At 58.9% G+C, this 26,442-nt stretch overlaps 3 protein-coding genes across 5 annotated transcripts; 1 reads left to right on the forward strand and 2 right to left on the reverse strand.

The window, feature by feature from the left end:
- Positions 1-3,219: 3,219 nt before the first annotated feature.
- Positions 3,220-7,104, reverse strand: MED20 (mediator complex subunit 20). Its single transcript, XM_085561239.1, has 4 exons — positions 7,064-7,104; positions 6,203-6,354; positions 5,184-5,437; positions 3,220-4,168 (listed from the first exon to the last, which is right to left on the reverse strand). The coding sequence occupies exons 1-4, from the start codon at positions 7,075-7,077 to the stop codon at positions 3,953-3,955; spliced, it is 636 nt and encodes a 211-aa protein (XP_085417365.1). The 5' UTR covers positions 7,078-7,104; the 3' UTR covers positions 3,220-3,952.
- Positions 7,105-7,145: 41 nt separating this feature from the next.
- On the forward strand, positions 7,146-11,058 carry BYSL (bystin like). Its single transcript, XM_085561233.1, has 7 exons — positions 7,146-7,477; positions 7,551-7,707; positions 8,269-8,407; positions 8,519-8,652; positions 8,790-8,950; positions 9,185-9,287; positions 10,315-11,058. The coding sequence occupies exons 1-7, from the start codon at positions 7,210-7,212 to the stop codon at positions 10,661-10,663; spliced, it is 1,311 nt and encodes a 436-aa protein (XP_085417359.1). The 5' UTR covers positions 7,146-7,209; the 3' UTR covers positions 10,664-11,058.
- Positions 11,059-11,668: 610 nt separating this feature from the next.
- On the reverse strand, positions 11,669-25,771 carry CCND3 (cyclin D3). Of its 3 annotated transcripts, XM_085561237.1 has the most exons (6): positions 25,484-25,768; positions 24,079-24,294; positions 17,932-18,091; positions 16,869-17,002; positions 13,300-13,462; positions 11,669-13,252 (listed from the first exon to the last, which is right to left on the reverse strand). In XM_085561237.1, the coding sequence occupies exons 1-5, from the start codon at positions 25,679-25,681 to the stop codon at positions 13,304-13,306; spliced, it is 867 nt and encodes a 288-aa protein (XP_085417363.1). In that variant the 5' UTR covers positions 25,682-25,768; the 3' UTR covers positions 11,669-13,252; positions 13,300-13,303. The 3 variants fall into 3 exon arrangements, with proteins under 3 accessions (XP_085417363.1, XP_085417364.1, XP_085417362.1); XM_085561238.1 differs by having other exon boundaries at positions 11,669-13,462; positions 16,872-17,002; positions 25,484-25,771; XM_085561236.1 differs by having other exon boundaries at positions 11,669-13,462; positions 25,484-25,767.
- Positions 25,772-26,442: the final 671 nt, after the last annotated feature.

The following is a 26,442-nucleotide window of genomic DNA, read 5'->3' on the forward strand; positions in this document are numbered from 1 at the left end:
GTTCGAGTCCCGCCCCCGCCCGTGACGTGCCGGGCTTTGTGAAGCGCGGGGCCCAAGTTCGACTGAGGCACGGCACGGTAAATAAGGGTGCCGCGGAGACAAAGAGGCGCTTAAAGGGGCGGCGCGGGGCCCCCGAGCGGGTGGGGTGGGGTGGGAGGTACCCCACGGGGGCCCTGAGGGGATGGGGGTGCTGAGGTGATGGAGGGAGCGCGCCCCACTGGGGTCCCTGAGGTGATGGGGGGCACAACGGGGAAGCTGTGAGGGCTTTGAGGGGATGGATGCCTTGAGATGGAGATCCTGAGGCGATGAGGGGGCACCCCAGAGCGGGGGCGAGGGAGTTCTGAGGTGATGAAGTCCGTGAGGGGATTGGGGTACACCTTAAAGGGTCCCTGAGGTGATGGGAGGGACAAGGGGGGGCTGCTGTGGGAAACCCTGAGGTGATGAGGGGCACCCCAAACAAACAGTCCCTGAGGTGATGAGGGGCACCCCAAACAGTCCCTGAGGTGATGAGGGGCACCCCAAACAAACAGTCCCTGAGGTGATGGGGGGGGGACAAGGAGGTTCTGAGGTGATGAAGACCCTGAGGGAGAGCCCCAAAGGGTCCCTCAGGTGATGGGGAGAACATGGAGGGGGGTGTGGGGGCTCTGAGGTGATGGAGACCCTCAGGTGACAGGGGGGACACCCCAAAGGGTGGTGGTGAGGGGACACCACAAAGGGTCTCTGAGGTGATGGGGGGTCAAGGAGGGGGCACAGGGGGGACACCCCAAAGAGTCTCTGAGGTGACAGGGGGGACATCCCAAAGGGTCTCAAGGTGACAGAGGGACACCCCAAAGAGTCTCTGAGGTGATGGGGGGGACACCCCAAAGGGTCTCGAGGTGATGGGGGGGACACCCCAGAGGTGACGGGGGGGACACCCCAAAGGGTCTCTGAGGTGATGGGGAAAACACCCCAAAAAGTCTCGAGGTGACAGGAGGGACACCCTAAAGGGTCTCGAGGTGATGGGGGACACCCCAAAGAATCTCTGAGGTGATGGGGGACACCCCAAAGAGTCTCTGAGGTGACAGGGGGGACACCCCAAAGAGTCTCTGAGGTGACAGGGGGGACACCCCAAAGGGTCTCTGAGGTGATGGGGGGGACACCCCAAAGAGTCTCGAGGTGACAGAGAGGCACCCCAGAGGTGACAGAGGGACACCCCAAAGGGTCTTGAGATGACTGGGGGGACACCCCAAACAATCCCTGAGGCGATGGGAAGGGTCCCAGGGTGTCTGTGGGCACCATGAGGTGATGGAGAACCTGAGGTGGGGGCTCTGAGATAACGGGGTCACACCCCACATGGCCCCTGAGGTGACAGGGACCCCGAGGCGATGGTGGCACCAGTGCCTGGCCCGTTTTGACCCCGAAGCTGCGCAGAAATCCAGGCTGGCACAGCCAATTAAAATTGGAGGGTAACGATCTTCAGTCTCTTTGTGAGATTAAATAAATGCCACGGCACAAGAACAGAACAAAAGCCCCAAATGTCCCCCCTGGGGTGGCAGAGAGATTTGGGACTGGCTCTGCCACTGAAGCGCTTGTCATACTGATAACATCACCTGTATAAATAAATATAAATAATAAACTGTGCAAGGGTGAGGCCTCCATTCACAAAATCCCTCTTGGGAATTAATTTTATTCCAATTTAGGGAATTAAACAACACTGACAGAGATTATGAGAAGTGCAGAAACAGAAAAAAAAGGATCCACAATAGAGCAGGATCTCAGCATGGCCACCTCTACCTCTAAGAAAACAACCAATCTTCCAAACTGTGATTTGACAGCCAAAACGAAGATTTTTTTTTTTTTTTTCAGGGAAAAAAAAAAGAGTAATTTTGGCCATTAAGGGAGTGAAAGGAGCAGCTGATTCCCTCATTTCCAGAAAGCAGCAAAAGGCTTTGCTGGGACATAAAGGACTAAATCCTCCTCATCCTCATTCTCTGGCAACCCACTGACGTCAAGGGGTTAATGAAAGGCAGAACGTGGCTCCAGGGGTCCCTTTTTGGAACTGCAGGAGCAGCACCAGGAATTAATAAAACCCCAGGAATCCCCAGGGATTCCAGCACACACTTCCATGGTTTTTAGGCACACGACAGCGGAGCAGCCTCGGGAATTAACAAAGCATTACCAACATTCACCATGACTAATCTGCTCATTAACAGGGGGTTTTGTTTTGTTTTGTTTTTTTTAAAAAACCTTTTTTTTTTTTAACCTTGTAATGGGAAACAGGACAGGGATAACCATCCCTGTAAATCCTAGTTGGTTTCTCTAAGTTTTCCCAGTTTAACCACATGGAACGACAGTGAATTTCCACCACTGAACAGCCCCATACAAGTCATGAACCTGGGGCTAAAAGCTGCAAAAAATTCAGTGTATTCAGCGTGTTGGAATTTCTACCACACTTAGGGGACATTGTGCTATTTCTAATGACTCATGAATCGCCTCTTTCTGGGCCCTGTGCTGATTAAATTTATTAAATCCTCACAACTAAAAGCTCTGAGCACTCTAACATTAATTAGGTTTGCAAGTATAAACAACAGAGCATCATATTTATAAAAAACAACAAGAGTTCTCAGCCAGAAAATCAAGCCACAAATCAGCTGGTTTTTTTTTTCCTTTTTGCTTCATATAAAAAACCTGTTTAAGACAAATTATTTCTGTTTTCTTTGCTCTTCAAACTCATACGGGCAAGGAACCAACGATATTTTTTCTGGCATGCTTTCCAAACTTTTTTTCTGGTGCTTTTCCAGGAATATGAAGGAAAAAATAATATTGAAGTGATACCATTATCTCTTACAATGAATTTTTGTCTTTTATTGCCCAAATCCTTCCTTATTCCATTGAATCTGAAGCCATCAGGACTTCTCAAGTGGTGTGCAGGGACAGGATATTTATTATCTACCTTAAAAACAATGGGATAAAGCAGCTGGAATTCTCAGTGCCAGACAAAGCTCCTGCCAGGCTTATTTAGTTTATTTTTTAATTTATCCAAAGCCTTCATTGAGAGGCAGCGATTTTGACATTCCCATCAGCTACAGAGGATGAAAGCAAGGTAAGAACGTGCCAGGAACAGGAAAATCAGAGAATTCCTGGATTTTTTTTCACAGGGAAATGTTTGCTTTGCGGGCATAAAGCTCTTGAAGCAAATCCAGGAGAAGACTGGAAATAAACAACACAAACCAGCACAACCCTCCTCCCAAAGCAGCCTTTTATTGGGGTGAAATACAACAAAACACCGCTGTGGATATAAAAAAATAAAAATGTAAGAGATTTCTGTAGTCTCAGAAGCTTTGCCCTTGCTTTTGGCTGGAATTTCTCTTTTCCCTGTGGATAAACAGTGATTCCCTGCATGAAACACTGTCCAAAAAAACCCACACAACCAATGGATTCAATAATCCCAAACCATGGACGACACCCAGAATTAAACACGGCAAAGCTTTGAAACGGGAAAGATCCAGAAGGGAAAAACTCCTGGGGCTGCCTCCTGTGCCACATTTTGGAGGGACTCCTGCTCCAGCCAGGATCAGGATGAGTCGGGAATTCCAGGGGATCTGGAGGAACTCCAGCCAGGATCAGGATGCAGTCAGGAGGGATCTGGAGGGACTGGGGATCTCAGGATCAGGATGCAGTCAGGAATTCCAGAGGATCTGGAGGGATTCCTGCTCCAGCCAGGATCAGAATGAGTCAGGAGGGATCTGGAGGGATCAGAATGCAGCCAGGAGCTCCAGGGGATCTGCAGGGACTCCTGCTCCAGTCAGGAATTCCAGGGAATCTGGAGGGACTCCAGCCAGGATCAGGATGCAGCCAGGAGGGATCTGGAGGGACCGGGGATCCCAGGACCAGGATGCAGTCAGGAATTCCAGGGAATCTGGAGGGACTCCAGCCAGGTTCAGGATGCAGCCAGGAGCTCCAGGGCTCCTCTTCACCTGATGCCAGCCACGGGCACCTGCTGCTGCTTGCGGATCTTGTTGAAGAGCTCCATGTACTGCACCATGGTGTCCCCGGGGCTGTAGGTGCTGTCGTGCTTGGAGCTGAACACCGGCGGGACCCCGGGCGTGTGGCTGCCCATGAAGCTCTGCATGAACTCCATCAGCAGGTTCCAGCAGTCGTTGGCGATCACACAGGGGCAGTATTCCACCTGGGAACACATCCCCACAGCCTTGGAGCTGCCAGAAGGACACTATTCCACCTGGGAACACATCCCCACAGCCTTGGAGCTGCCAGAAGGACACTATTCCACCTGGGAACTCATCCCCACAGCCCTGGAGGTGACAGCAGGGGCAGAATTCCACCTGGGAACTCATCCCCACAACCCTGGAGTTCATGGCAGGGGCAGAATTCCACCTGGGAACTCATCCCCACAGCCCTGGGGCCTCTCTGCAGGGAAGGCTTTTCATGGAAACATCTCAAAATATTCAGCATCTAACAAGGATGGGTAAACATAAGCCAGACAGGACATGCTGGGAACATGCAGGAGACCCTTTCCAAAGGGAAGGGAAGGTAAACTGCAAAGGGAAGGACAGCAAGCCCCAAATCAGCACTGGAGAGGTTGTTTATCCCCTTTTCCGCGCTGATTAACCTGAGGGATGGTGCTCATGTTGTGCAGCTGGAATTGAATCAGCTTTTTATCAGGATGGCATTCCTGCAGGGATAGCCCTGGAGCACCAAGGATTAAACCTTGGGAGAGGAGATCCAAACCTGCCTGCTGCACCAGCAGCACGACTAAGACACAGACAGGACAGGGATCATGGAATGGTTTGGGGAAAGGGACCTTAAAGCTTATCCAGGGCAGGGACACCTCCCACTGTCCCAGGCTGCTCCGAGTCCCAGTGTCCAGCCTGGCCTTGGACACTTCCAGGAATCCAGGGGCAGCCACAGCCTCTGTGGGACATCTATTCCAGGGTCTTCCCACCCTCACAGGGAAGAATTTCTTCCCAATATCCCATCTAGCCCTGCCTTCTGGCAGTGTGAAACCATTCCCACTTTTCCTGGACCTCCAGGCCCTTGTAACTCCATTATCTCTCTCCATTTTCCCTGTTCGCTCGCTTCAGACACCCTCACTGAGACCACCCCGGGTTTCTTCCTTCTCCAGCTTCTCCCATGGCATTCCCCCGACTATCCAGGCGTTCCCCACATTCCCAAAGGGCTCTCACCTCCACGGAGATGCCCCTGGCGCTGGGGCCCATGGTGACGGTGCCCAGCTTCACCAGGAAGTCGCAGTACTGGTAGCGGGTGCCGCGGCTCTCGATCTTGTTGGCCTTGGCGTTCTGGAAGAAGCCCTTGAGCTTCACCATGAGGGTGTCAAAGTTGGTGTCGGCCACGAGGCAGGGCCCGTTCTCGAAGAGGGCGAAGCAGCTCAGGGGGTACTCGGAGTTGTGCATGACGTACATCAGCTTCCCTGTCTGCCCTGCAATGACAGCGAAGGAGCCGGGCTGGAAAACCAAATTCCTGCCCTACAGCAGCTTCTCTTCCTGCCTCTCATCCTCCTTGCTTTAATTCCGGATACTCGTATATTTATTGTGGTGTCCATTCAGGGAAGAGGTTGGATTTCCTTCTGGAAATTTATAGGGAAAAAGAAATCCTCGGCAGCACCAGGATAAAACATCAGCACGGCTTGGGGTGAGGTGAAAGGAGAACCCCAGGAGCACCCACCTCCCACCCACTGCCTGGAGGGAGCCTGGGCTCCCTCTCATCCATGTTCCAGCTGCCAAAAAAGCAGGGAAGAGCTGCTCTGGAAGATTCCAGTGGGTCTGGCTGGGAAATAATGGATCAGCAGAGCTGGGGCTGTGTGGGCTCATATCAGAGCCTGGAAGGGATGTGAGGAGCCAGGGGAGGAGGGAAAAGGGAAAAGGAAAGGGAAAAAAGGAAGGAAAGAGGGGAAAGGAAAAGGAGAGAAGAGAAAATGAGACAGGGAAAAGGAGAAAGGGGAAAGGAAAGAAGGAATTGTAGAATCATAGACTAATGGAAGCTGGAAGAGACCTTCAAGATCAGCCAGTCCGACCCTCAGCCCAACTCCTAAACCCCTAAATCATCAACCAGCATCAGATCCAGGCGCCTCCAGGGAAGGTGTGGAAGGAGAAGGAGGGAAGGGAGAGAAAGCGGAGAAGGAGAAGGACGGGACGGAGAAGAGGAGCTCGGGGAAGGGCCGCCCGCTGCCCCCGGCGCTGCTGACCCTGCGTGCCGAGGGCGGCCGCGGTGTGATAGGTCTCGCAGTCCACGCCGAACGTCCCTTGCTTGTCCGCGCCCAGCGCCTCCAGCCGCCGCGCCAGCAGCTCCACCGTCTGCTGCACGCTCTTGCCCTCGGCCACCGGCACCTGCGACACGCTGCGACACGGGCCGGGGCTCACGGACCCGCCGGGGCACCGCCGGCCGCGCCCCCGCCCCGCATCCTCCACCCGGAGACTCTCCCCGCGTCCCCGGGGCTGTCCGCGCCGGGAGCGCTCCCGGCTCCGCTCTCCATTCCAGGAGCCCTTCCCGGTGCCTTCCCCCCATTCCAGGAGCCCTTCCCGGTCCCGACCCCCATTCCAGGAGCCCTTCCCGGTTCCATCCCCATTCCAGGAGTCTATCCCGATTCCATCCCCATTCCAGGAGCCCTTCCCGGTTCCATCCCCATTCCAGGACTCTGTCCCGGTTCCATCCCCATTCCAGGATTCTGTCCCGGTTCCATCCCCATTCCAGGAGTCTGTCCCGGTTCCATCCCCATTCCAGGAGCCCTTCCCGGTTCCATCCCCATTCTAGGAGTCTATACCGGTTCCATCCCCATTCCAGGATTCTGTCCCGGTTCCATCCCCATTCCAGGAGTCTATCCCGGTTCCATCCCCATTCCAGGAGCCCTTCCCGGTTCCATCCCCATTCTAGGAGTCTATACCGGTTCCATCCCCATTCCAGGATTCTGTCCCGGTTCCATCTCCATTCCAGGAGCCCTTCCCGGTTCCATCCCCATTCCAGGAGCCCTTCCCGGTTCCGCCCCCGTTCCCAGAGTCTATCCCGGTGCCTCCCCCACCCGGAGCCCGTCCCGGAGCCCCGCTCTCACCAGGTGACCCCCATGCCGCCGGCTCCACCGCCGGAACGGGCGGGACCAGCGGCACCGGGAAGAGGCGGAGCCGCCCCGGAAGAGGCGGGGGCCGGTCCCGCGTGTCGCTGCCCGGCGCGGAGCCGGCGTGCCCCGGTTCCGCCGCGATGCCCAAGGCCCGGCGGGCGCGGGGCTCCGGCCCGGCCCCGGCGCTGCCCTTGGCCGAGCAGATCCTGCAGGACGCGGCCCCGCGGGTGCGGGAGAGGCGCGGGGCCGCGGCGGAGGAGCCGGGCGGGGATGGCGGCGGGGACGGCTTCGTGGACGCGCGGCTGTCCCGCCGCATCCTGGAGCAGGCGCGGCGGCAGCAGGAGGAGCTGGAGGCCGAGCACGGCCCCGGAGCGCCCGCAGCCCCCCGGCAGCGCAGCGCGGTGCTCGGTGAGCCCCCGGTAAGCCCTGGGGAACCGCCGAGGGTGCGCGGCCCCGGCTGAGCCAGCGCCGCTCCCCGCAGCTCCCGGCTCGGACTCGGAGGATGAGGAGGAGTGGCCTTCGCTGGAGAAGGCGGCGGCGGCCGCGGGACGGAGCGGGGACTACGGCGGGGAGGTGGAGGTGGACCCCGAGGACGAGAAAGCCATCGAGATGTTCATGAACAAGAACCCGCCGCTGAGGTGACCGCGGGGCTGCACCGGGCAGGGGCCGCCTCCCTGCACCGGCTCTGCCCTGGCCGGTGTCAGCCCCGTGCGACCCCCGGTTCACCCCTCCCTGTCTCGGCCCCCCTGTCCCACGTCAGCCCCCAACTCACCCCCATCCCGTGTGATGTGATCCCATCGTGTCATCCCCCCGCGACCCCCGATTCTCCCCCCGGTCCCGTGCTGGCCCTGCACAGACCCCAGCTCGCCCCCTTCCCCTGTCAGCCCTCGCTCGCCCCTGTCCCTTGCCAATCCTCCCTGGTCCCTGCTGACCCTGTCCCGTGCCAGCCCTCCCTTGTCCCCACTGAGCTGTCCCCTGCCAGCCCTCCTTGGTCTCTGCTGACCCTGTCCCGTGCCAGCCCGCCCTTGTCCCCGCTGACCTGTCCCCTGCCAGCCCTCCTTGGTCTCTGCTGACCCTGTCCCGTGCCAGCCCTCCCTTGTCCCCGCTGACCTGTCCCGTGCCAGCCCTCCCTTGTCCCCGCTGACCTGTCCCGTGCCAGCCCTCCCTTGTCCCCGCTGACCTGTCCCATGTGGCCCCAGGCGCACACTGGCCGATATCATCATGGAGAAGATCACGGAGAAGCAGACGGAGGTGGAGACGGCGCTGTCCGAGCTCTCGGGCTGCCCCATGCCCCAGCTCGACCCCCGTGTCCTGGAGGTCTACAGGGGTGTCAGGGAGGTGAGGAGGGGGCAGCTGAACCCACAGCCACCACCCTGAGGTGACAGCGTGCTCTTGTCCCTGCTGTCACTTCCTCCAGTCATGGCCTGGCCTGTGTCCCTGTCCTTGAAGGTGCTGTCCAAGTACAGGAGTGGGAAGCTCCCCAAGGCATTTAAAATCATCCCTGCCTTGTCCAACTGGGAGCAGATCCTCTACATCACTGAGCCAGAGACGTGGACAGCTGCTGCCATGTACCAGGCCACCAGGTAAGGTCACCTCAGGGCCCCTCTAGCATGGGATTTTTGTTTTTTTTTTCCCATAACCAGAGTCAGATTTACAAAACATCAACCTGCCTATTTGGCCTTTTTTCCTCATCCATCCCTTCGTGCTTTGCTGAACCCAGGATATTTTCCTCCAACCTGAAGGAGAGGATGGCCCAGAGGTTCTACAACCTGGTGCTGCTGCCGCGGATCCGGGACGACATCGCCGAGTACAAACGACTCAACTTCCACCTGTACATGGCTCTGAAGAAAGCTCTGTTCAAGCCAGCAGCCTGGTTCAAGGGTAGGGGTCTGCAGGGTCTGGTTCAAGGGTGGGGGTCTGCAGGGTCTGGCTCATGGGTAGGGGTCTGCAGGGTCTCCTCTGGGCCTGGCTGGCTGCCTGAGGGGCTGGTCCATGACAGGGGCCGTCCAGCTGCTGCTGCTGCTGTAAGAGGGGTGATTTCTCAGGGGAAGGGGCTGAGCCCAGGGTTCTGTGTGTGGATGGAGGTGGTCGGTGCCTGAGTGTCCCCATTCCCAGGGATCCTCATCCCGCTCTGTGAGTCCGGCACCTGCACACTCAGGGAGGCCATCATCATCGGCAGCATCCTCACCAAGTGCTCCATCCCCGTCCTGCACTCCAGGTGAGGCCCTGAGGGGCTGCAGGGGAAGAGCTTCTCCCCCAGGGACCCTGGGAAGTGCCTTGGATCCGCCCTGCAGCCCCTCGGAGGTGCTGAGGGCTCACTCAGCTCCCGCTGGGGTTGAGATTCGAGGCTCAGCTCTGTGCCCGAGTCCCTGGTGCTCCATGGCTCCAGTGCAGTTACCCCGACCCCTGTGGGGTCTGTCCCCATGGCTCCAGCCCTTGTGACTCTGTGGAGAGTCACCGTGGCTCCAGCCTGGCCCCTCTCATGCCCATTCCTTGGCCCCCATGACTTCAACCTGTGCCTGTTCTTCTGTCCCCATGGCTCTGTCCCCTGAACCCTCACCTCCTGTGTCCCTGTGTCCCCGTGTCCCCTGTCCCTGTCCCCTCACCTCTCCTGTGTCCCCGTGTCCCTGACCCCTCACCTGTGCCATGTCCCTGTGTCCCTGTCCCTGACCCCTCACCTGTCCCGTGTCCCCATGTCCCTGTCACCTCACCTGTGCCGTGTCCGTGTCCCCGTGCCCTGACCTGTCCCATGTCCCCGTGTCCCTGACCCCTCACCTGTCCCATGTCCGTGTCCCCATGTCCTGACCTGTCCGTGTCCCAGTGCCCTGACCCGTACGTGTCCCCGTGTCCGTGTCCCGGTGCCCTGACCCATCCGTGTCCCCGTGTCCGTGTCCCCGTGCCCTGACCCATCCGTGTCCCCATGCCCTGACCTGTGCGTGTCCCCGTGTCCGTGTCCCCGTGTCCCCGTGTCCCGGTGCCCTGACCCGTGCGTGTCCCCGTGTCCGTGTCCCCGTGCCCTGACCCATCCGTGTCCCCGTGCCCTGACCTGTGCGTGTCCCCGTGTCCGTGTCCCCGTGCCCTGACCTGTGCGTGTCCCCGTGTCCATGTCCCCGTGCCCTGACCCGTGCGTGTCCCCGTGTCCGTGTCCCCGTGCCCTGACCCGTGCGTGTCCCCGTGTCCCGGTGCCCTGACCCGTGCGTGTCCCCGTGTCCCGGTGCCCTGACCCGTGCGTGTCCCCCGCGCAGCGCGGCGCTGCTGAAGCTGGCCGAGATGCAGTACAGCGGCGCCAACAGCATCTTCCTGCGCCTGCTCATCGACAAGAAGTACGCGCTGCCCTTCCGCGTGCTCGACGCCCTGGTCTTCCACTTCCTGGCCTTCCGCACGGAGCAGCGGCTCCTGCCCGTGCTGTGGCACCAGAGCTTGCTGGCCCTGGCCCAGCGCTACAAGGAGGACCTGTCCTCGGAGCAGAAGGAGGCCCTGCTGGAGCTGCTCAAGTTCCACAGCCACCCCCAGATCTCGCCCGAGATCCGCCGGGAGCTGATGAACTCCAAGACGAGGGACGTGGAAGGGGAGCAGCCGGCGGCCATGGAGTGAGCAGGGAAGGGCTGGGGGCTGGCCCGGCCCTGGGATGCTGCTGCGTGCAGCCAGGAGCCTGGATCAGCACATCCCTCCTGGATCAGGAGCATCCCTCCTGGATCAGCACATCCCTCCTGGATCAGGAGCATCCTTCCTGCATCAGGAGTGTCCCTCCTGGATCAGGAGTGTCCCTCCCGGATCAGGAGCATCCCTCCTGGATCAGGAGCATCCGTCCTGGATCAGGAGTGTCCCTCCTGGATCAGGAGCCTCCTCCACAGAGCTGGACTGAGCGCCCTGTGCTGCTGTCATGGGCCAGGGTAGTCCCGGTGCCACCAGCACAGGGACACTTTGGCTTGTTCTGTACTGAAATAAAACCAGAGCCATGTCGTCAGGGCTGGCTCTGCCTGGCATGATCCCAGCCTGTCCCTGTGCGTGTCCCTGTCCCCACCAGCTCCTGGAGCTCCTTGCCCAGGGATTCTCCCAAACAAAGCCCCCCGGGCTGTAATTCCTGAATCCACAGGGCCACTGTCCTCCCCTGGCACTGCCCAAGTGCCACCTCGGCTGGAAAACCCAGGGGGGACCTTTCCCCCAGGCCACACTCCCCTGGCACCGGCTGCCAGCTCTGCAGCTCTGGGGCACAGAGAGGAGCCCCTGCTGCACCCCGAGCCGTGCCACCGGAGCTGCCCGCTGGCAGGAGCAGGAGCTGGGTCCTCACACCCCTCTGCCTTTCTCCTGCTTTTATCGGATTTGAAAGAAGCCAGAGGCTGGTGAGCACGGGAGGGAGCTGGGCTGGCACGGAGCACCGGGCACTCCTCACCCTGAGCTGCTCCAGTGCCCATCAACCTCCACCCTGCCGGGAAGAAGGTGCTGCCTCCTCACCTGCAGGGAGGTTTTCGGCTCCATCACCATCCCTGAGCTCCCTCAGGCTCCTGCCTGCCCTCTCCCCATTCCACCCTGGAACTCCCAGCACCAGGGAAAGATCCCAGCCCCACCCTGGCAACTACAGAGAAACCCTCAAGCCACTGGTTTTGTTTTTTTTATTGTTTAAAATATTTTATTGCAACATCACAGGGTTCTCTGGCTCTCCCGGCAGCGGGACTCGTGCGAGCGAACACCAAACCAGTTTACTCTTAAGTTAAAAATTCATTTTTATATATATATATATATATGTCTATATAAAAAATGAAACACATTTCATTGAGCACAGGCAGGCTCTGTCCTGGCCCTCCTGCTCGCAGGAGGCAGCGGCTCTGTGGCTTCCCGGGAGGAGCAGCAGCCCCACCTTTTTCAGCCGGATTTTTGGGGGGCTGGTGGCATCCAAAAGGAGAATTTCCAATTCTTTTTCCACATCCCCCACGGGAGGACAACAGCCACACTTCCAGAGCTCTCCAGGCAGCAGCAGCAGCAGCGTCTGCCTTCCATCCCTGTGGAGTCTCCGGCTTCTCCTGCTTCATTCCACTCTGGTTTTCTCATAGAAAAGCAGCATTATATTTTTTTTTGTTTTTCTTCCGTTTTACAACAATTTTTATATATAAAAAACAAACAAACAAAAAAAACCGAACAGGATCAACAACAACAATTAAAAAAAAATGCAGTAATTGCTTTTCCAACTCAAGTGCGCAGCGAAGTTTTTTCCATCCACTCCCTGGGGAGGGCAGCTCGGATCCCTGCGGATCCGAAATCCCTGCCCTGGAAGAGCGGAGATGCATCCCAGACTATAGCAGCACATCCAAAGGTTTTCCTGGAATTCTACTCTGATGCCGAAGCTACCGAGGGCCCAGCAGCCCCCGAGGAGCCTCCGAGGGGGGAAGGCACTTTTTTGGGAAGGAGATTTTGGGAAGGAGAGGAGGGAGAGGAGAGGAGAGGAGAGGAGAGGAGAGGAGAGGAGAGAGCGGCGTCCAGGCCCCGAGGAATGGCAGCTCTCCTCTCCCTCCCCCGGGAATTCCAAACTCTGAGCAGGGAATTCTTCCAGGGAATTCCCAGCTTTGAGTGTGACTTTTTCCTGGGGATTTCAATTTTTTGCGGGAATTTTTCCTGGGGACTCTGAACTCTGGGCAGGAGTTTTTCCCAGGAATTCCAAGGTCTGAGCAGGAATTTTTCCTGGGAATTTCAATTTTTTTGCGGGAATTTTTCCTGGGAATTCCAAACTCTGAGCAGGGATTTTTTCCTGGGAATTCCGATTTTTTCCCCGGAGTTTCCCAGCAGCGAACATTAAATCAAGCGGCCGAGGGGACCCCGAACTCCTCCTAAGGCACGGACAGGGAGCGAATTCCCAAAATCCTACCAGCAAACCCGAGCCAGGTTGGTCACGGGTGGTCACGGGTTGGTCATAGGGTGGTCACAGGTTGAGGCTGGTCACAGGTTGGTTGGTCACGGGTTGGTTGGTCACAGGCTGAGGGTGGTCACAGGTGGTCACAGGTGGTCACAGGGTGGTCATGGGTGGTCACAGGTTGAGGGTGGTCACAGGTTGGACACGGGTGGTCATGGGTGGTCACAGGTTGAGGGTGGTCACAGGTTGGACACGGCTGGTCACAGGTTGGTCATGGCTGGTCACAGGTTGGTCACAGGTGGTCACGGGTTGGTTGGTCATGGGTTGGTTGGTCACGGGTTGGTCATGGGCTGGTCACGGGTTGGTTGGTCACGGCTGGTCACAGGTGGTCACAGGTTGACGTCGGTGACGTCCGTGGGGGTGCTGGTGGGCTGGCTGCCCCCGTAGGCCGGGCTCTTGTTGCTCAGTTCCTGCTGGGACTGCGACGCCTGCTTCAGGCTCTCGGCTAAGGCCGCCTCAATCTGCTCCTGGCAGGCCTTCAGGCAGTCCTGGAACGGGGAGAACCACCGGAGGCATCAGCTGCTGCTCCTCGGGCTCCTCCCCTCCTTCAGCAGCAGCACCTCCGACCCCGGCATCACCTCCAGGGAAAAGGAGATTTTCTCCATCGGCTCGTCCCCCACTCTGCTTCTCCACCTCCCACCCCGCTGCTGACCCCGTTCTGCAGGAACGCCGTGTCCAGCAGAGCTTCCCAAAGTCCTGCAGCCAGCCTGAGGCTTCAGCCAAACTTCCCAGATCCCAAAAATCTGCCTGTCCTTGAACACGGATCCCCCTGCAGCTCTCCCAGAGCTCGGGGTGGCCCTGCAGCAGAGCTGGGCACAGCAATTCTGCCGGCTGCTCCCGAGGCAGCAGGAACCTCCCTGACCCCAAAGCCACCCCACGCCACGCTGTGGCTCCCGAGCTTCTCCTGAGCTTCTCAGCCTCCTGTCCCCTCGGTGGGACAACAGGGTGGGGGACACGCACGGGAAGGCTCCGGGGGCTCCAACAGCAGCGGCAGCGCTTGCCAGAACTGCAAAGCCCGCTCTGCTTTTCCCCCCGCAGCAGGAAAGTCCCACCCGGACACCCCGAGGGCCCGGCCCGGCTCAGCCTGGTGACAGTTTGCACCTCACGGGGACATTGGCACGCCCCGAAATCTCTTACCAGGAATCCGCCAGCGCTTCTTAGAAACTGACAGAGGATGTGGCGAGCGAAAATAGCAACGCCCGGCTCCCCTCAGCCCGGCTCCCCTCGCCCGGCTCCCCTCAGCCCGGCTCCCCTCGCCCGGCTCCCCTCGCCAGGTTCCCCACGCCCGGCTCCCCTCAGCCCGGCTCCCCTCAGCCCAGCTCCCCTCAGCCCGGCTCCCCTCGCCCGGCTCCCCTCGCCCGGCTCCCCTCAGCCCGGCTCCCCTCAGCCCGGCTCTGCTCCCCTCGCCCGGCTCCCCTCGCCCGGCTCCCCTCAGCCCGGCTCCCCTCGCCCGGCTCCCCACGCCAGGTTCCCCACGCCCGGCTCCCCTCAGCCCGGCTCCCCTCAGCCCGGCTCCCCTCGCCCGGCTCCCCACGCCCGGCTCCCCTCGGCCGGCTCCCCTTGGCCCGGCTCCCCTCGGCCGGCTCCCCACACCCAGCTCCCCTTGGCCGGCTCCCCACGCCAGGTTCCCCTCAGCCCAGCTCCCCACGCCCGGCTCCCCTCGGCCGGCTCCCCTCGGCCGGCTCCCCACACCCGGCTCCCCTCGGCCGGCTCCCCTCGCCCGGCTCCCCTCGCCTGGCTTCCATCAGCACAGCCTCCCCCTGCCCCAGCACCGCGGAACCTGGGCAGGGTCTGACCAACCCTGGGGACATCTGGGCAGGGTCTGACCATCCCTGGGGCACCTGGGCAGGGTCTGACCATCTCCACCTGGGCAGGGTCTGACCATCCCCAGGGGCACCTGGGCAGGGTCTGACCATCCCCACCTGGGCAGGGTCTGCCCATCCTCATTCCCCTGCCATCCACCATGGCCAGTCCATCCCAGCCTCTCCATCCCCAAGGCCCTCCCAGTTCTCCCCTGGCAATCCTGGCCGAGATGCCAAGGCCAGCCTGGCCACGGAGCTGGCCCAGCCCTGCAGCACCATCCCTGCATTCCCAGCTGGGCCTGGCAGCTGCTCCTCCAGAGGGGAAACTGAGTCACAGCCTGGGGATGCCACACGGTCATGCTCAGGGAGAAGCAGCAGCACCACAAGTGGGGGAGGCTGAGCCCAGGTGCTCTCCCAGGATCCCAAAATTTTCTGTTCACATCCCAGGAGGAGCTGCCATGGTCCTGCCAGGGCTGGAGCTGCTTGTGAGGCAGCCCACACGTGGGCAGGGGGCACAGCAGATGCTGGGGAGGGACAGGAGGGGACAGGAGGGTGCTGGGCTCCATTTCAGCTCCTCTGCTTGCACAGGGCCCTCCCTGCTTCCCACCTGTTCCCTGCACAGCCCCAACCTCCCCGAGCAGGTTGGCAGCAGGTGGCTGCACTGATTCTCTCTTTAAAAAGGCTCCGGAGAACAAAAAAATTCCATCTGCACAAACGGCCCCGGAGCCTCCCCCCGGACAAAGCCACCCCCACCCTGCCCCAGGTCCTGGCAGGGGACTGTAACCGACCTGGGCAGGGGAGGAGATCAAAGGGGGAGGAAAAGCTCCTGATTGCAGCGACCTGGAGAGCCCCACAGCATCCCTGTGCCTGCTCCAAGGGCAGTGAGGGGCGGGAGAACCCCTCATCCTGTGTCCCCAAACCTGGCAGGATTCATGTCCCAATCCCCCCATCCTGTGTCCCCAAACCTGGCAGGATTCCTGTCCCAATCCCCCCATCCTGTGTCCCCAAACCTGGCAGGTTTCACGTCTCAATCCCCCCATCCTGTGTCCCCAAACCTGGCAGGTTTCACGTCTCAATCCCCCCATCCTGTGTCCCCAAACCTGGCAGGTTTCATGTCCCAATCCCCCCATCCTGTCCCCCCAATCCTGGCAGGTTTCATGTCCCAATCCCCCCATCCTGTCCCCCCAATCCTGGCAGGTTTCATGTCCCAATCCCCCCATCCTGTCCCCCCAATCCTGGCAGGTTTCATGTCCCAATCCCCCCATCCTGTCCCCCCAATCCTGGCAGGTTTCCTGCCCCAGCCCCCCTTTCCCCCGCCCAGGACACCTGCAACCGGAGCCCGAGGGGAGCAGATGCCGAGCCTGACGCGTCCCTGTCCCCCGAGAACCCGATCCTGCCAGCACCTGCCCGGGCAGGGAACAGATCCTGCCCTTTGTGTGGCATTTCAAAGGCTCTGCAGCCACCCCGCCCGGCCCGGGGCTGGCTTTGGGATCACCCCACAGCCCCTGGCTCTCCTCAAAGCGGGGCAGCACCGTTTGAACAGCACAATTCCACAGAATCCCACGGGAGCTGCGGCTGGAAGGGCCCTCTGGAGTCCATCCATGGGCCTGCACCCCTGGGCTGACCACCACCGTGGCCAGACCATCCCAGGCTGACCATCACCAATGGCCAAACTATCCCAGGCTGAGCATCACCACAGCCAGACCATCCCAGGCTGACCATCACCACAGCCAGACCATCCCAGGCTGACCATCACCACAGCCAGTGCATCCCTGCATGCCTGGGCTGACCATCCCCATGGCCAGACCATCCCAGACCGACCATCCCCATGGCCAGTCCACCCCTGGGCTGACCACCACCACAGCCAGACCATCCTTGGGCTGACCACCACCATGGCCAGTCCACCCCTGGGCTGACCACCATGACCAGTCGATCCCCTCACCCCCCGCAGCAGGTGACACAGGTGACACACCCAGGTGGGGCTGGACCATCTCCAGAGGCCCGGACCCCACAGCTGCCCCACGCCGGTGGACAGCCCCTCCTGTGAGGAGCAGGAGGCTCCCAGCACCGTGCCAGCCCCGTGCCCACTCACCACCTCGGTGCCCGTGGTGCCGGCCAGCAGCTCGGTGACGGCGTCGCCGCTGCCGGGCAGGCTGAGGCCGTGGACGGCGGCGCCGATGCTGCCCGTGGCGATCATGGACGGGGGGTACATCACGAAGGTGTCGTCTGTGGGCAGCACGGGGGGAAAGAGCTGTTAGAGGGGCTGCGGCTGCCCTTGGGCACGGACGGGGGTTTGGCAGCAGGGCCAGGACTCCAGGAGGGGCTCTGGGATGAGCTGGCTCCAGAGACTGGGGGAGAGGCCGAGGAAAGCTGGGATTCAACAGGCACAGCAAGAGGCTGGCACGGGGCCCTGCTGTCCTGGCATCTCAGAGCCCCCAGGAGCACTGCCCCACCTCGAAGGGCTCTGCCTGCAAGCAAGGCAGGTGTTGGAATCTGAGGTATTGATGATTCTGAGATTGTAAAAGTCTCTGTCTGTCAGCCCCCCTGCCAAAGCAGAAGCCAGAATTGGTCTGTGCTGGTTTCCAGGTTGTTTATTCTGTTTATCTCTCACATGTTCTGCTGCCCTGCCCAGCTCTGTCCTGCAGGGCAGCGTGTGGGGCTCTGCCCTCAGTGGGATGTGACAAACATTAAATACCAGAAACTCCCTGGGCTGCATTTACAATAACGTGCCAATATCTGTCACCTACGTTGGACAGTGTGTCCCCAGCCTGAACCAACAGAAAAATGCCAACACCACAGTGAGACATGGAGGGCATGAAGGAGAAAAAGGACAAGGCACACCCAATTTCCTCCATCTTGTCCCCTTTGGACCCCTCATCTAGAACCCTAAAATTTTACTTTTGCACCCGTGCCACACTTAATTATTACTGATATCAAACACTCAGAGCTGGTAATTGATCCTGTAAGATTGAAAACTCTTTTTCCATGGCCAGAGATCACAGCCAGTGTCTCTGGGGGCTCTGTCCAGGGGGGTTCCTGACCCCTGCCAGGGTCCCAGGGCAGCCAGAGGGAAGCCCTGGATTCCCCCAGGCAGGCACCCAGTTCCCAAAACCAGCGTGGGGCCCATGCCAGGTGCCCCCCAGCCCAGCACCCACCTGTGGCACACAGGGCGATGAAGGTCTGGGCGTGTTTCTTCACCAGCTCCACCTTGTCCAGGGGCAGCGGCAGCTGGTGCAGGATGTGGGGCAGGAAATCGTTGGCAATCACCGACACCAGGTCCCACTTGAGCTTCTCCAGGACCAGCAGCTCCCAGTTCTGCGGGGTGAGCGAGGACAGGAGGTTTGGGGGTGGATCAGGAGGCCCCGGGATCGGGGAAGGGCACAGGGGTTGTCCCCACGTGGCACCATGCCAGCCCTGGGCTGCTCAGAGCTGGGAGCACAGTGAGGAGAGAGGGAAAAATGTGGATTTTCTTTTCCAGGGATTAGCCCTGGACAGTCCTCGCTTTGCAAAGGGCTGGGAGGGCCCAGGGGGGGAAAGCAGAGCAGGGACAGAGGGAAATCCATGGCAGGGACAGAGGGAAATCCACGGCAGAGACACCATTCCCAATCCCTTCCCCACTCCCAAGGGGACAGGCTGATGTCCAGGCTCCCAGCACAACCCAGCTGGGGTGACAGAGTCACCTGTGCCTGCCCCACAAACCCCAGGGCAGGAGGGAATTCTCCAGCTGGGAATGCCTTTTTTTTTGTTTGTTTTTTTGTCAGGAAATTCCCCTTTTCTCCAGCAAGAAAGCCTCCAGGAGTGCTGGGAGCATCCCCAGCCCTGATCAGCCACACCAACACCCTCAGGGGCTTCCCAAGGCCTCCATCCCAAGGGCTGCTCCCTCCAAAAGCCCAGCAGGCTTTTCTGGGGTGTGCAGGAGCCAGCCAGGCTGGAGCAGATGGTGGAAGGCTGGGAGCCTCCTTAAGCTGCTCCTGAACCTCCCGAGCTCCTCCTGGCCCTGCCAGGGATGGGGACAGGGACAAACCTTGGCAGAGCCGTCCCCCAGCAGGTCCCGTGCTCAGCGGGTGCCAAGGTGAACACAAGGAGAGCCCAGCACGAAATTTGGGATCCCTGCCCTCAAATCCCAGCTCTGGCAAGGCTGGAGCAGCAGCTGAACCCAACTGGGGGGCACAGACGTGGAGGCCTCACTGGGCTGTCACTGCTGTCCCCTCTGGGGGTGGCACAGAGCTGTGTCCTCCCAGCATCAGCCCCTTCCCCATCCCCATATCCCACCAGGAGGGGTTTTCCAGCCTCTTTTCCCTTCACCTGCAGCAGATCTGGGTGAGGGGCTCAGAAAGGCCTGAGCGTGTCCCTGGGACAGGGGACAGTGGCAGGGCAGGGGGACAGTGGCAGGGCAGGGGGACAGTGGCCCTGCTGGGAAAGGAAAACCCCCCAGGAGCTGAGGCTGAGCCCCCAGAGCTCAGGTCAGGTTCAGGGCCCCACCCTGCCCAGCACAAATCCCCTTTTCTCCCCAAATTCAGGATCCCAGTCAGCGCTGCACAGAGGGAGGAGCTGCAGCACGGAGGGATTTGGGGAAGTGCCACTCTTTCCTAAGCTCCCATCTCCATTTCCCCCTTTTTTTTTCCTGTTGTTACCCATTTCCCCCCCTTCCCCTTACACAACAAACCCGCCCCGAGTTGCTCAAAGGAGCAGAATTGCTCAAGCTGCCCCGAACCCCCCTGGGCCCAGGCTGGCACTTCCAGCCTCCCCTTTTCCCCAGGAAACCATTCCTGCCTCCCCCTCCCAGATGGAGACCCAGCCTGCCAGGATTTGCCTTTTCAATCCAAATCCACGGGATAACAGCAAAAAGGAGCTTAAAGCAAAAAAAACCCCATCCAGTTTGGCATTCCTGAAACCTTTTCTTGTGAATTAAGATTTCTCCCAAGGAGCTGATCCTGCCTATCCCTACTGTTGGGCCATCTTAAAGGGTGAAACGCTGGGCAACAAAACTGGTGAAGGGTCTGAAGCAGAAATCCCCAGAGGAGTGGCTGAGGGAGCTGGAGTGTTTAGCCTGGAGAAAAGGAGGCTCAAGGGAAACCTCAGTCCTCTCTTACAACCACCTGAAAGTGGGGGTCAGCCTCTTTTGCCAGATAACCAGCGACAGGTTGAGAAAACAGCCTCAGGTTGTGCCAGAGGAGGTTCAGATTGAGTATTAGAAAAAAATCCTTCACCAAAAGCCTTGCTAAGTGCTGGAACAGGCTGCCCAGTGAAGTGGTTCAGCCACCATCCCTGCAGAAATTTAAAAGACATATAGGTGTGGCTTTTAGGGACATGGTTTGGTGGTGGACTTGGCACTGTTGGGTTAATATTGGGCTCAATGATCTTTGAGGTCTTTCCCAATTAAATGATTTGCCTTTTCAATCCAAATCCATGGGATAACAGCAAAAAGGAGCTTTGGAAAAGAGAGGATCCCTGAGGGCGGAGGGATCGGAGCAGAGGAGGAGGATGAGGCCGGGGAGAAGGAGGAAGGACAGACGTGCCACGTCCTGAGTGGGACACAGGGGACAGCTCTGTCCCCACCTGGGGGATCCAGAGGGTTGGGAAAGCTGCTCCAGGTTCTTGGGAAGGGACCTGGAGCTGCCTCCTCACCCAGCAGAGCCCAAAGGCTCCTCTGAGGCCACGGGGGGCTCCCAGCTCTGCTCTGAGCCTCTGGAGCCAGAGCCCGGCCACCAGGGCCACCGCCACCCTCAGGGCTGGGACACAGCTGGGACACTGTCCCCAGGGATTTGTCCCCACAGCCAGGAATTTCTCCCTACACTCAAGGATTTGTCCCCAGGGATTTGTCCCCACACCCAGGGATTTGTCCCCATGTCCAGGGATTGTCCCCATGTCCAGGGATTGTCCCCATGTCCAGGAATTTGTCCCTACACTCAGGGATTTGTCCCCACACCCAGGGAATTCTCCCCACACCCAGGGAATTGTCCCCACACCCAGGGAATTGTCCCCAGGGACTGTCCCCAGCCCGAGCTCAGGGCAGCCTCTGCTGCTGCCCCAGGGCCCGGCAGAGCAAACCTGCCCCAGCCGAGGGGGCAAACCCCAAATTTGCTTTTCCTGCATTTCCTCAGCCCTGCCCGGGAAAGGAGCAGAGGAAGAAAGTGGAAAATGTCCCTGGAAAATGTCCCTTTGTTGCTCCTGAGCTGGGGATGCAGCAGGTTCCCCTCTGCCAGGGCTCTGCGGGGTGGGGGTCCCAGGGCAGGGTGGGACATCCCCCTCTGGAAGCCTGAAGAAAACAAAACGAAAAAAAAAGCCAAAACCACCCCTCCCAAAAAAAAAAAAGCAAAAAAAAAAAAGCCAAAAAACCAAACGAACCAACCAAAAACAAACAAAAAACCCCAAAACAAAGCCCTAAAAAAAACAACAAACGAAAAAAAAGCGCCATAAACCCAACCAACCAAAAACAAACAAAAAAAACCAAACAAACAAACAAAAAAAAACCACAAAAAACCCCAACAAACAAAAAAAAACCCCAAATCACACCCCCCCAGAAAAAAAAAGAAACAAAAAATAAAATACACGGAAAAAAAAAAAAAAAAAAAAGGAAAAAAAAAGAGCACCAAAATCCATCTGCAGGGGGAAAAGGTGGGAAGAACTCTGGATTTCCAGAGCCTGGGCAGAGCTGGGTGAAGGTGACACCTCTGCACGGAGGGATGAGCCACAAGAAGGGGAAAACAAATTCTGGGAAGGCCCTCAGCTCTTATTCCCTGATTTTCACCCCTCACTGCTGCTCCTCCATCATCTCCCTGGTGGCTCCGGGGTTTTTTCCAGGGAATTCCTGGCCCTTGGCAAAACTGAGGCTGAAGATTTCCCAGCCCAGCCAAAGCAGGAGGATGGGGCTGATTGCCAGCTGCTCTCCCCAAGCTCTGAGCTGAACCCTGGTCAGCCAGGCCAGAAAAATCTTTATGAAGAAAAAAAAAAAAAAAGAAAAATATTTAAATTAAAAAACAAAACCAAAACCAAAAAAAAAACAAATACCAAGGTGGGTTAGAGAACAGCCTGGACGGAAATCCAACTTCCTCCAAATGGAGAAATCCCTCCTTGCATCATTTCCTTCTCCCCCAGAATAACTCCAGCGAGGTTCTGCTCCTTTCTGAAGGGCTGAGCTGCTGCCAAGCACCCCAGCCCGAGGAGGAGGAGGAGGAGGAGGAAGCAGAGCCCCGGGAATGTCAGCCAGCTTCCTGCGGGGATGGCCCCGGGCCACCAGGATGCCCCATTGTCCCCTGGCCCTGCTCTGCCCACCCTCTTCCAGGGGGTTGGGAAAGAGCAGGGGATGGGCACAGAGGGGAAGCAGCAGCTCTGGGGTGTGGTAATTCAGATTTAACTCCCTCAGCGAGGACAAATCCTTCAGATCCCTGGATATTCTGTCTTTATTGGAGCAGGATGAGCCCCAAAAAGGGTTAAAATCCATGGAAATCCAGGCCAGAGGACTGTCCGTGGAGTTAATTCAGATTTAATTCCCTCAGCCAGGGGGAATCCTTCAGATCCCCGGATATTCTGTCTTTATTGGAGCAGGATGAGCCCCAAAAAGGGTTAAAATCCATGGAAATCCAGGCCAGAGGACTGTCCGTGGAGTTAATTCAGATTTAATTCCCTCAGCCAGGGGGAATCCTTCAGATCCCCGGATATTCTGTCTTTATTGGAGCAGGATGAGCTCCAATTTTCATCCATATCGACATCACAAAGCATGCAAGAGCAACCCAGGGATCCCGGGGGGAAGGAGAATTCCAGAATTGAGTGGGAGCTGCAGGCTCAGGAGGGAGGAGCAGGAATTAACCCCTGGGAATGAGGGGGAATCTCCAGGAATGCTCTGCCCGCTCCTCACCTGCTCCAGGCTGAGCTGGAACCAGCAAATCCTCACCAAAAATCAGAATTAAACCCACCCGGGGGCAGGGCTCAGCATCCATTCCCATCCCTCAGCAAACTCATCAGCTCCCGGGGGGGCTAATTAAGGCAATCACCACCCACTAATGAGTTCAGGGCTCTGGAGGGGAGGGGATTTTCCCCAGCCTTGGGAAAAACCAGGTTCAGCTCAGAGCCCTGCAGTTCCCAGCACTGCCCCGAAAGTTCTGTGGGTTCCACTCAGATCAGCCACCCCAAAAACAGCCGGGCCGGGTGATGAGTAACCCCGAGAAGCTCTCGGGGATGTCACCCTTCCCTCCCGAGGCCCCAAAAAAAGGGCTTTTCTCCCATTTCCTCCCTGCTGGCTCGGGCTGAGCTCTTATCACACACCACCAGAGACATTTCAGAGCCTCGGAAGGATGTGGGATGAGAGAGGGGCAGAGCAGGAATTCCACTCATCCCCAGCGCCCCGGAGCACCCAGCAGCTGACAAAGCCCTCACAGCCTTTTGCTGCTTCACTCTGCGCCTAAAATCCCATTTTTCCTGCTGCCGTGGGAGCCAACCTGCCACATTCCCTGCTGCTGGCAGCTGGGGAGAGGCAGAGCTGCCTGAGCCAGAGCCTGGAGATGTCACTGGGGTGACAGCCCAGGGGGACAGTGACAGCCCAGGGTGACAGCCCGGTGCTGGCACTGGAAACTTCATCCCCAACCAGGAGAGGACAACTGAGGGGACAATTCTGCTGCCCAGTACAAGAAGGATGGAAAAACCTCCACCGGGGAGGAGGGGAATGCAGAGGGATGGGAGCAGGAGATGCCAGGGAGGAGCTGAGGGGGCACTGGGAGGTTCCCAGAGCTTGGAACCTTGGAGATGTGACTTGGAGTGACAACCCAGAATGACAACTCAGGGTGACAGCTCAGAGTGACAGCTCGGTGCTGGCACAGGAAACTTCATCCCCAACCAGGAGGGGACAATTCTGCTGCCCAGCACGGGGAGGAAACTTCATCCCCAACCAGGAGGAGACAACTGAGGGGACAATTCTGCTGCCCAGTACAAGGAGGGTGGAAAAACTCCACCAGGGAGGAGGGGAATGCAGAGGGATGGGAGCAGCAGAGCAGGATCAGGAGATGCCAGGCAGGAGCTGGGCACTGGGAGAGGGCACAGGGAGGTTCCCAGAGCTTGGAACCTTGGAGATGCGACTGGAGTGACAGCCCAGGGTGACAGCTCAGAGTGACAGCCCAGTGCTGGCACAGGAAACTTCATCCCCAACCTGGAGGGGACAATTCTGCTGCCCAGCATGGGGAGGAAACTTCATCCCCAACCAGGAGAAGACAACTGAGGGGACAATTCTGCTGCCCAGCACAAGGAGGGTGGAAAAACTCCACCAGGGATGGGAGCAGGAGATGCCAGGGAGGGGGCCCAGGGGTTACCAGCAGCTCCTGGGGGGTGATGGAGTTGTCGGTGTAGATGCAGAGCTTCTCCACGGTCAGGGGCATGGTTTCCCTCAGCTTGGAGGCCAGCAGCATGCACACAGCTCCCAGCAGCTGCAGGTGGTTCTTCTGCACGGCCACCGAGGACAGGTACCGATCCACGTAGTTCATGGCCAGCGGGAACACCTCCTCCTCACACTTCTGCTCCTCGCACACCTGGCCAGCCCCGGCGGCAGAGAGGAAAGAAAAAAAAAGACAAAAGGAAGTTTTGGTGAGAGAAAAGAGCTCAGCACGGCTCCGGAGCTGCTGTTTCACACTGTCAGGGAAGGAGCCGCAGGCATCGCCCCCGGGCTGTCACACTGAGGCTTCACCTTCCTGTGGAGAGCAGCAGGAGCGAGCTGCAGCTCCAAGGAGAGCACGGAAAAATCCCAATTTGCCCGGTTTGGCCTCGTTTGTGCTGTGCCCTGCTGGGGATGGCTCCAGGCAGCTGCCCCGGGGAGCTCGGGAGCAAAGCAGCAGCTCCAGCTGGAGGGTGCAGAGGAGGACCCAGGGCTGGCAATTCCACCTGGAGCCAGGAGAACCGATGGCAGCACCCCAATAATGTCCCCAAAATCCCTCGCTCGGGCACCGGCAGAGCCCGGCAGCTCCAAATTCCAGCCCTGCGCTCTTCTGTGCCCCCAGCACCGCAGCACTTGTCACACTGAACTTCCTTCTTTCGACACAGCCATGAAGAAGATATTGCGGTTTCTCCTCGCTCTGCAGAGAACGCCGCCCTCCTCCTGCTGCCAGCAGCGGCTGTCCCGGCCACGGGGACAATGACACGCGGGTGGTGGCACCCGCCAGTGTCACCTCGCTGCCTTTAGGGCTGCACAGGAGCCGACCCCAAAGCGGCGTTTATCTACCGACCCTCCTCGAAAAGGGGAATGCGGAGCGACAGCAGGGAAAAAGAAAAAAAAAACCTTTAAAATTAAAATATTCTTTATTTCTTTGGAAGAGCTTCCCGCAGCACCGGCCGGGGATAAGCAGAACCCAGCCCTGAGGAATTGTCATTTATTGAGAATCCTTCCACCAGGAGATCCCCCCCACCCCGAAATCCATCCCGCAGAGAGCCAGATTCATTTTTAATTTAGGGAAGTCGACAGTAGCGTTATTATCTCCCCCTTGAACCAGCGCCGTTCGCAGCCCCGCAGCCCCCGGGGGGGATCTCTCCCTCTTTTGGGGGTCTCTCACCCCCTGCTTTTGGGCTCGGGGGAGGCTCCCGCATGGGGGAATCCCAAGTTTGGCACAGCCAAACCCTCCATCCCCTCCGGCATCACCCCCCGCGCCTGACACCGGAGACATCAGCTCCGGCTCGTCCCCCGGTTGTCCCCCGCAGCCCCGGGCTTTTGGGGAACATTTTCGGTACCTCCAGCATCCAGAAGGCCAACATCTTCCGCATGTAGGGCTGGATGTCGCGCTGCACGCACTGGAAGTAGGACACGCGGGGGCTGTAGCGCTCCTCCAGGCTCAGCAGGTTCTGCAGCACCCGCCGGTCCCCCAGCAGCTGCGGGTCCCGCCCGGCGCGGGGGGCGCGGGGCGCGGACTCCGCGCACAGCAGCTCCATGGGGGGGGTGGGTGGGGGGCGGGCAGGGGCTGCGGGGACGCTGCGGGGACGCTGCGGGGACACAGCGCGGACACCGCGGGCGGAGCGAGGCGCCGCAGCCACCCCGCGCTCCGCCGCGCCCGCCGGGAACTGGCGGCGCTCCCGCCGCGGCCCCGAGCGCCGGGAGCGAGGGGGGCGTGGCCTCGCCGCGCCGCAGCCAATCAGCGAGCGGAACCGCCGCGCCCTCCGAGTTGGGGGGCGTGGTCACGGCACTCCGCACCAATCGGAAGGCTGAGCGCCGTGGAGGGGCGGGGCTTCGGCGGTGGTGGGCGGGGCCAGGGGCGCGCCGGCGGGACGGGCGCACGTGGGGCGCGGCGGGCGCTGCTGCCATGTTGGGGGGGGACACGGGGGGACACGGGGGGACACCGGGGGGACACCGGGGGGACACCGCCGCGCCTTCCGCCTCTTCCCCCTCATCTCCCCGCTGCGAGGCGGCTGTCAATCCCCGACGCTTGGATTTTTTTTCAGTGTTGAGTTCTGTAGCTTTTTTTCTTTTTTTTTTTTCATTTTTTCCCATTTTTTCTTTTTTTCATATTTTTTAATTTTTAATTTTTTTCTCCTTTTTTATTTTTTCCCATTTTTTAATTTTCAAAATTTTTCCCAATTTTTTTTTCATTTTTTCCCTTTTTTCTTAACTTTTAATTTTTTCCTTTTTTTCTTTTTTCTTTTTTTATTTTTTCTTTTTCCCCATTTTTTCTTTTTAAAATTTTTTCTCTTTTTTT

Source organism: Lonchura striata, chromosome 26 (genome assembly GCF_050655825.1).
Source record: "Lonchura striata isolate lonStrDom1 chromosome 26, ASM5065582v1, whole genome shotgun sequence".
NCBI lineage: Eukaryota > Metazoa > Chordata > Aves > Passeriformes > Estrildidae > Lonchura > Lonchura striata.

Bases quoted from the DNA above. Each gene is read 5' to 3' on its own strand.
- MED20 (XM_085561239.1), bottom strand. The intron at 5,438-6,202 runs GTCAGCAGCGCC...CTGTCATTGCAG, and splicing joins GGCCGCCCTCGGCACGCAGG to GGCAGACAGGGAAGCTGATG. The intron at 4,169-5,183 runs GTGAGAGCCCTT...ATGTGTTCCCAG, and splicing joins CCAGGGGCATCTCCGTGGAG to GTGGAATACTGCCCCTGTGT.
- BYSL (XM_085561233.1), top strand. From the start codon at position 7,210: ATGCCCAAGGCCCGGCGGGCGCGGGGCTCCGGCCCGGCCCCGGCGCTG. The intron at 7,708-8,268 runs GTGACCGCGGGG...ATGTGGCCCCAG, and splicing joins AACAAGAACCCGCCGCTGAG to GCGCACACTGGCCGATATCA. The intron at 9,288-10,314 runs GTGAGGCCCTGA...TCCCCCGCGCAG, and splicing joins ATCCCCGTCCTGCACTCCAG to CGCGGCGCTGCTGAAGCTGG.
- CCND3 (XM_085561237.1), bottom strand. From the start codon at position 25,681: ATGGAGCTGCTGTGCGCGGAGTCCGCGCCCCGCGCCCCCCGCGCCGGG. The intron at 24,295-25,483 runs GTACCGAAAATG...GGGGCTGGCCAG, and splicing joins TGGCCTTCTGGATGCTGGAG to GTGTGCGAGGAGCAGAAGTG. The intron at 18,092-24,078 runs GTAACCCCTGGG...CTCACCCCGCAG, and splicing joins TCACCCCCCAGGAGCTGCTG to AACTGGGAGCTGCTGGTCCT.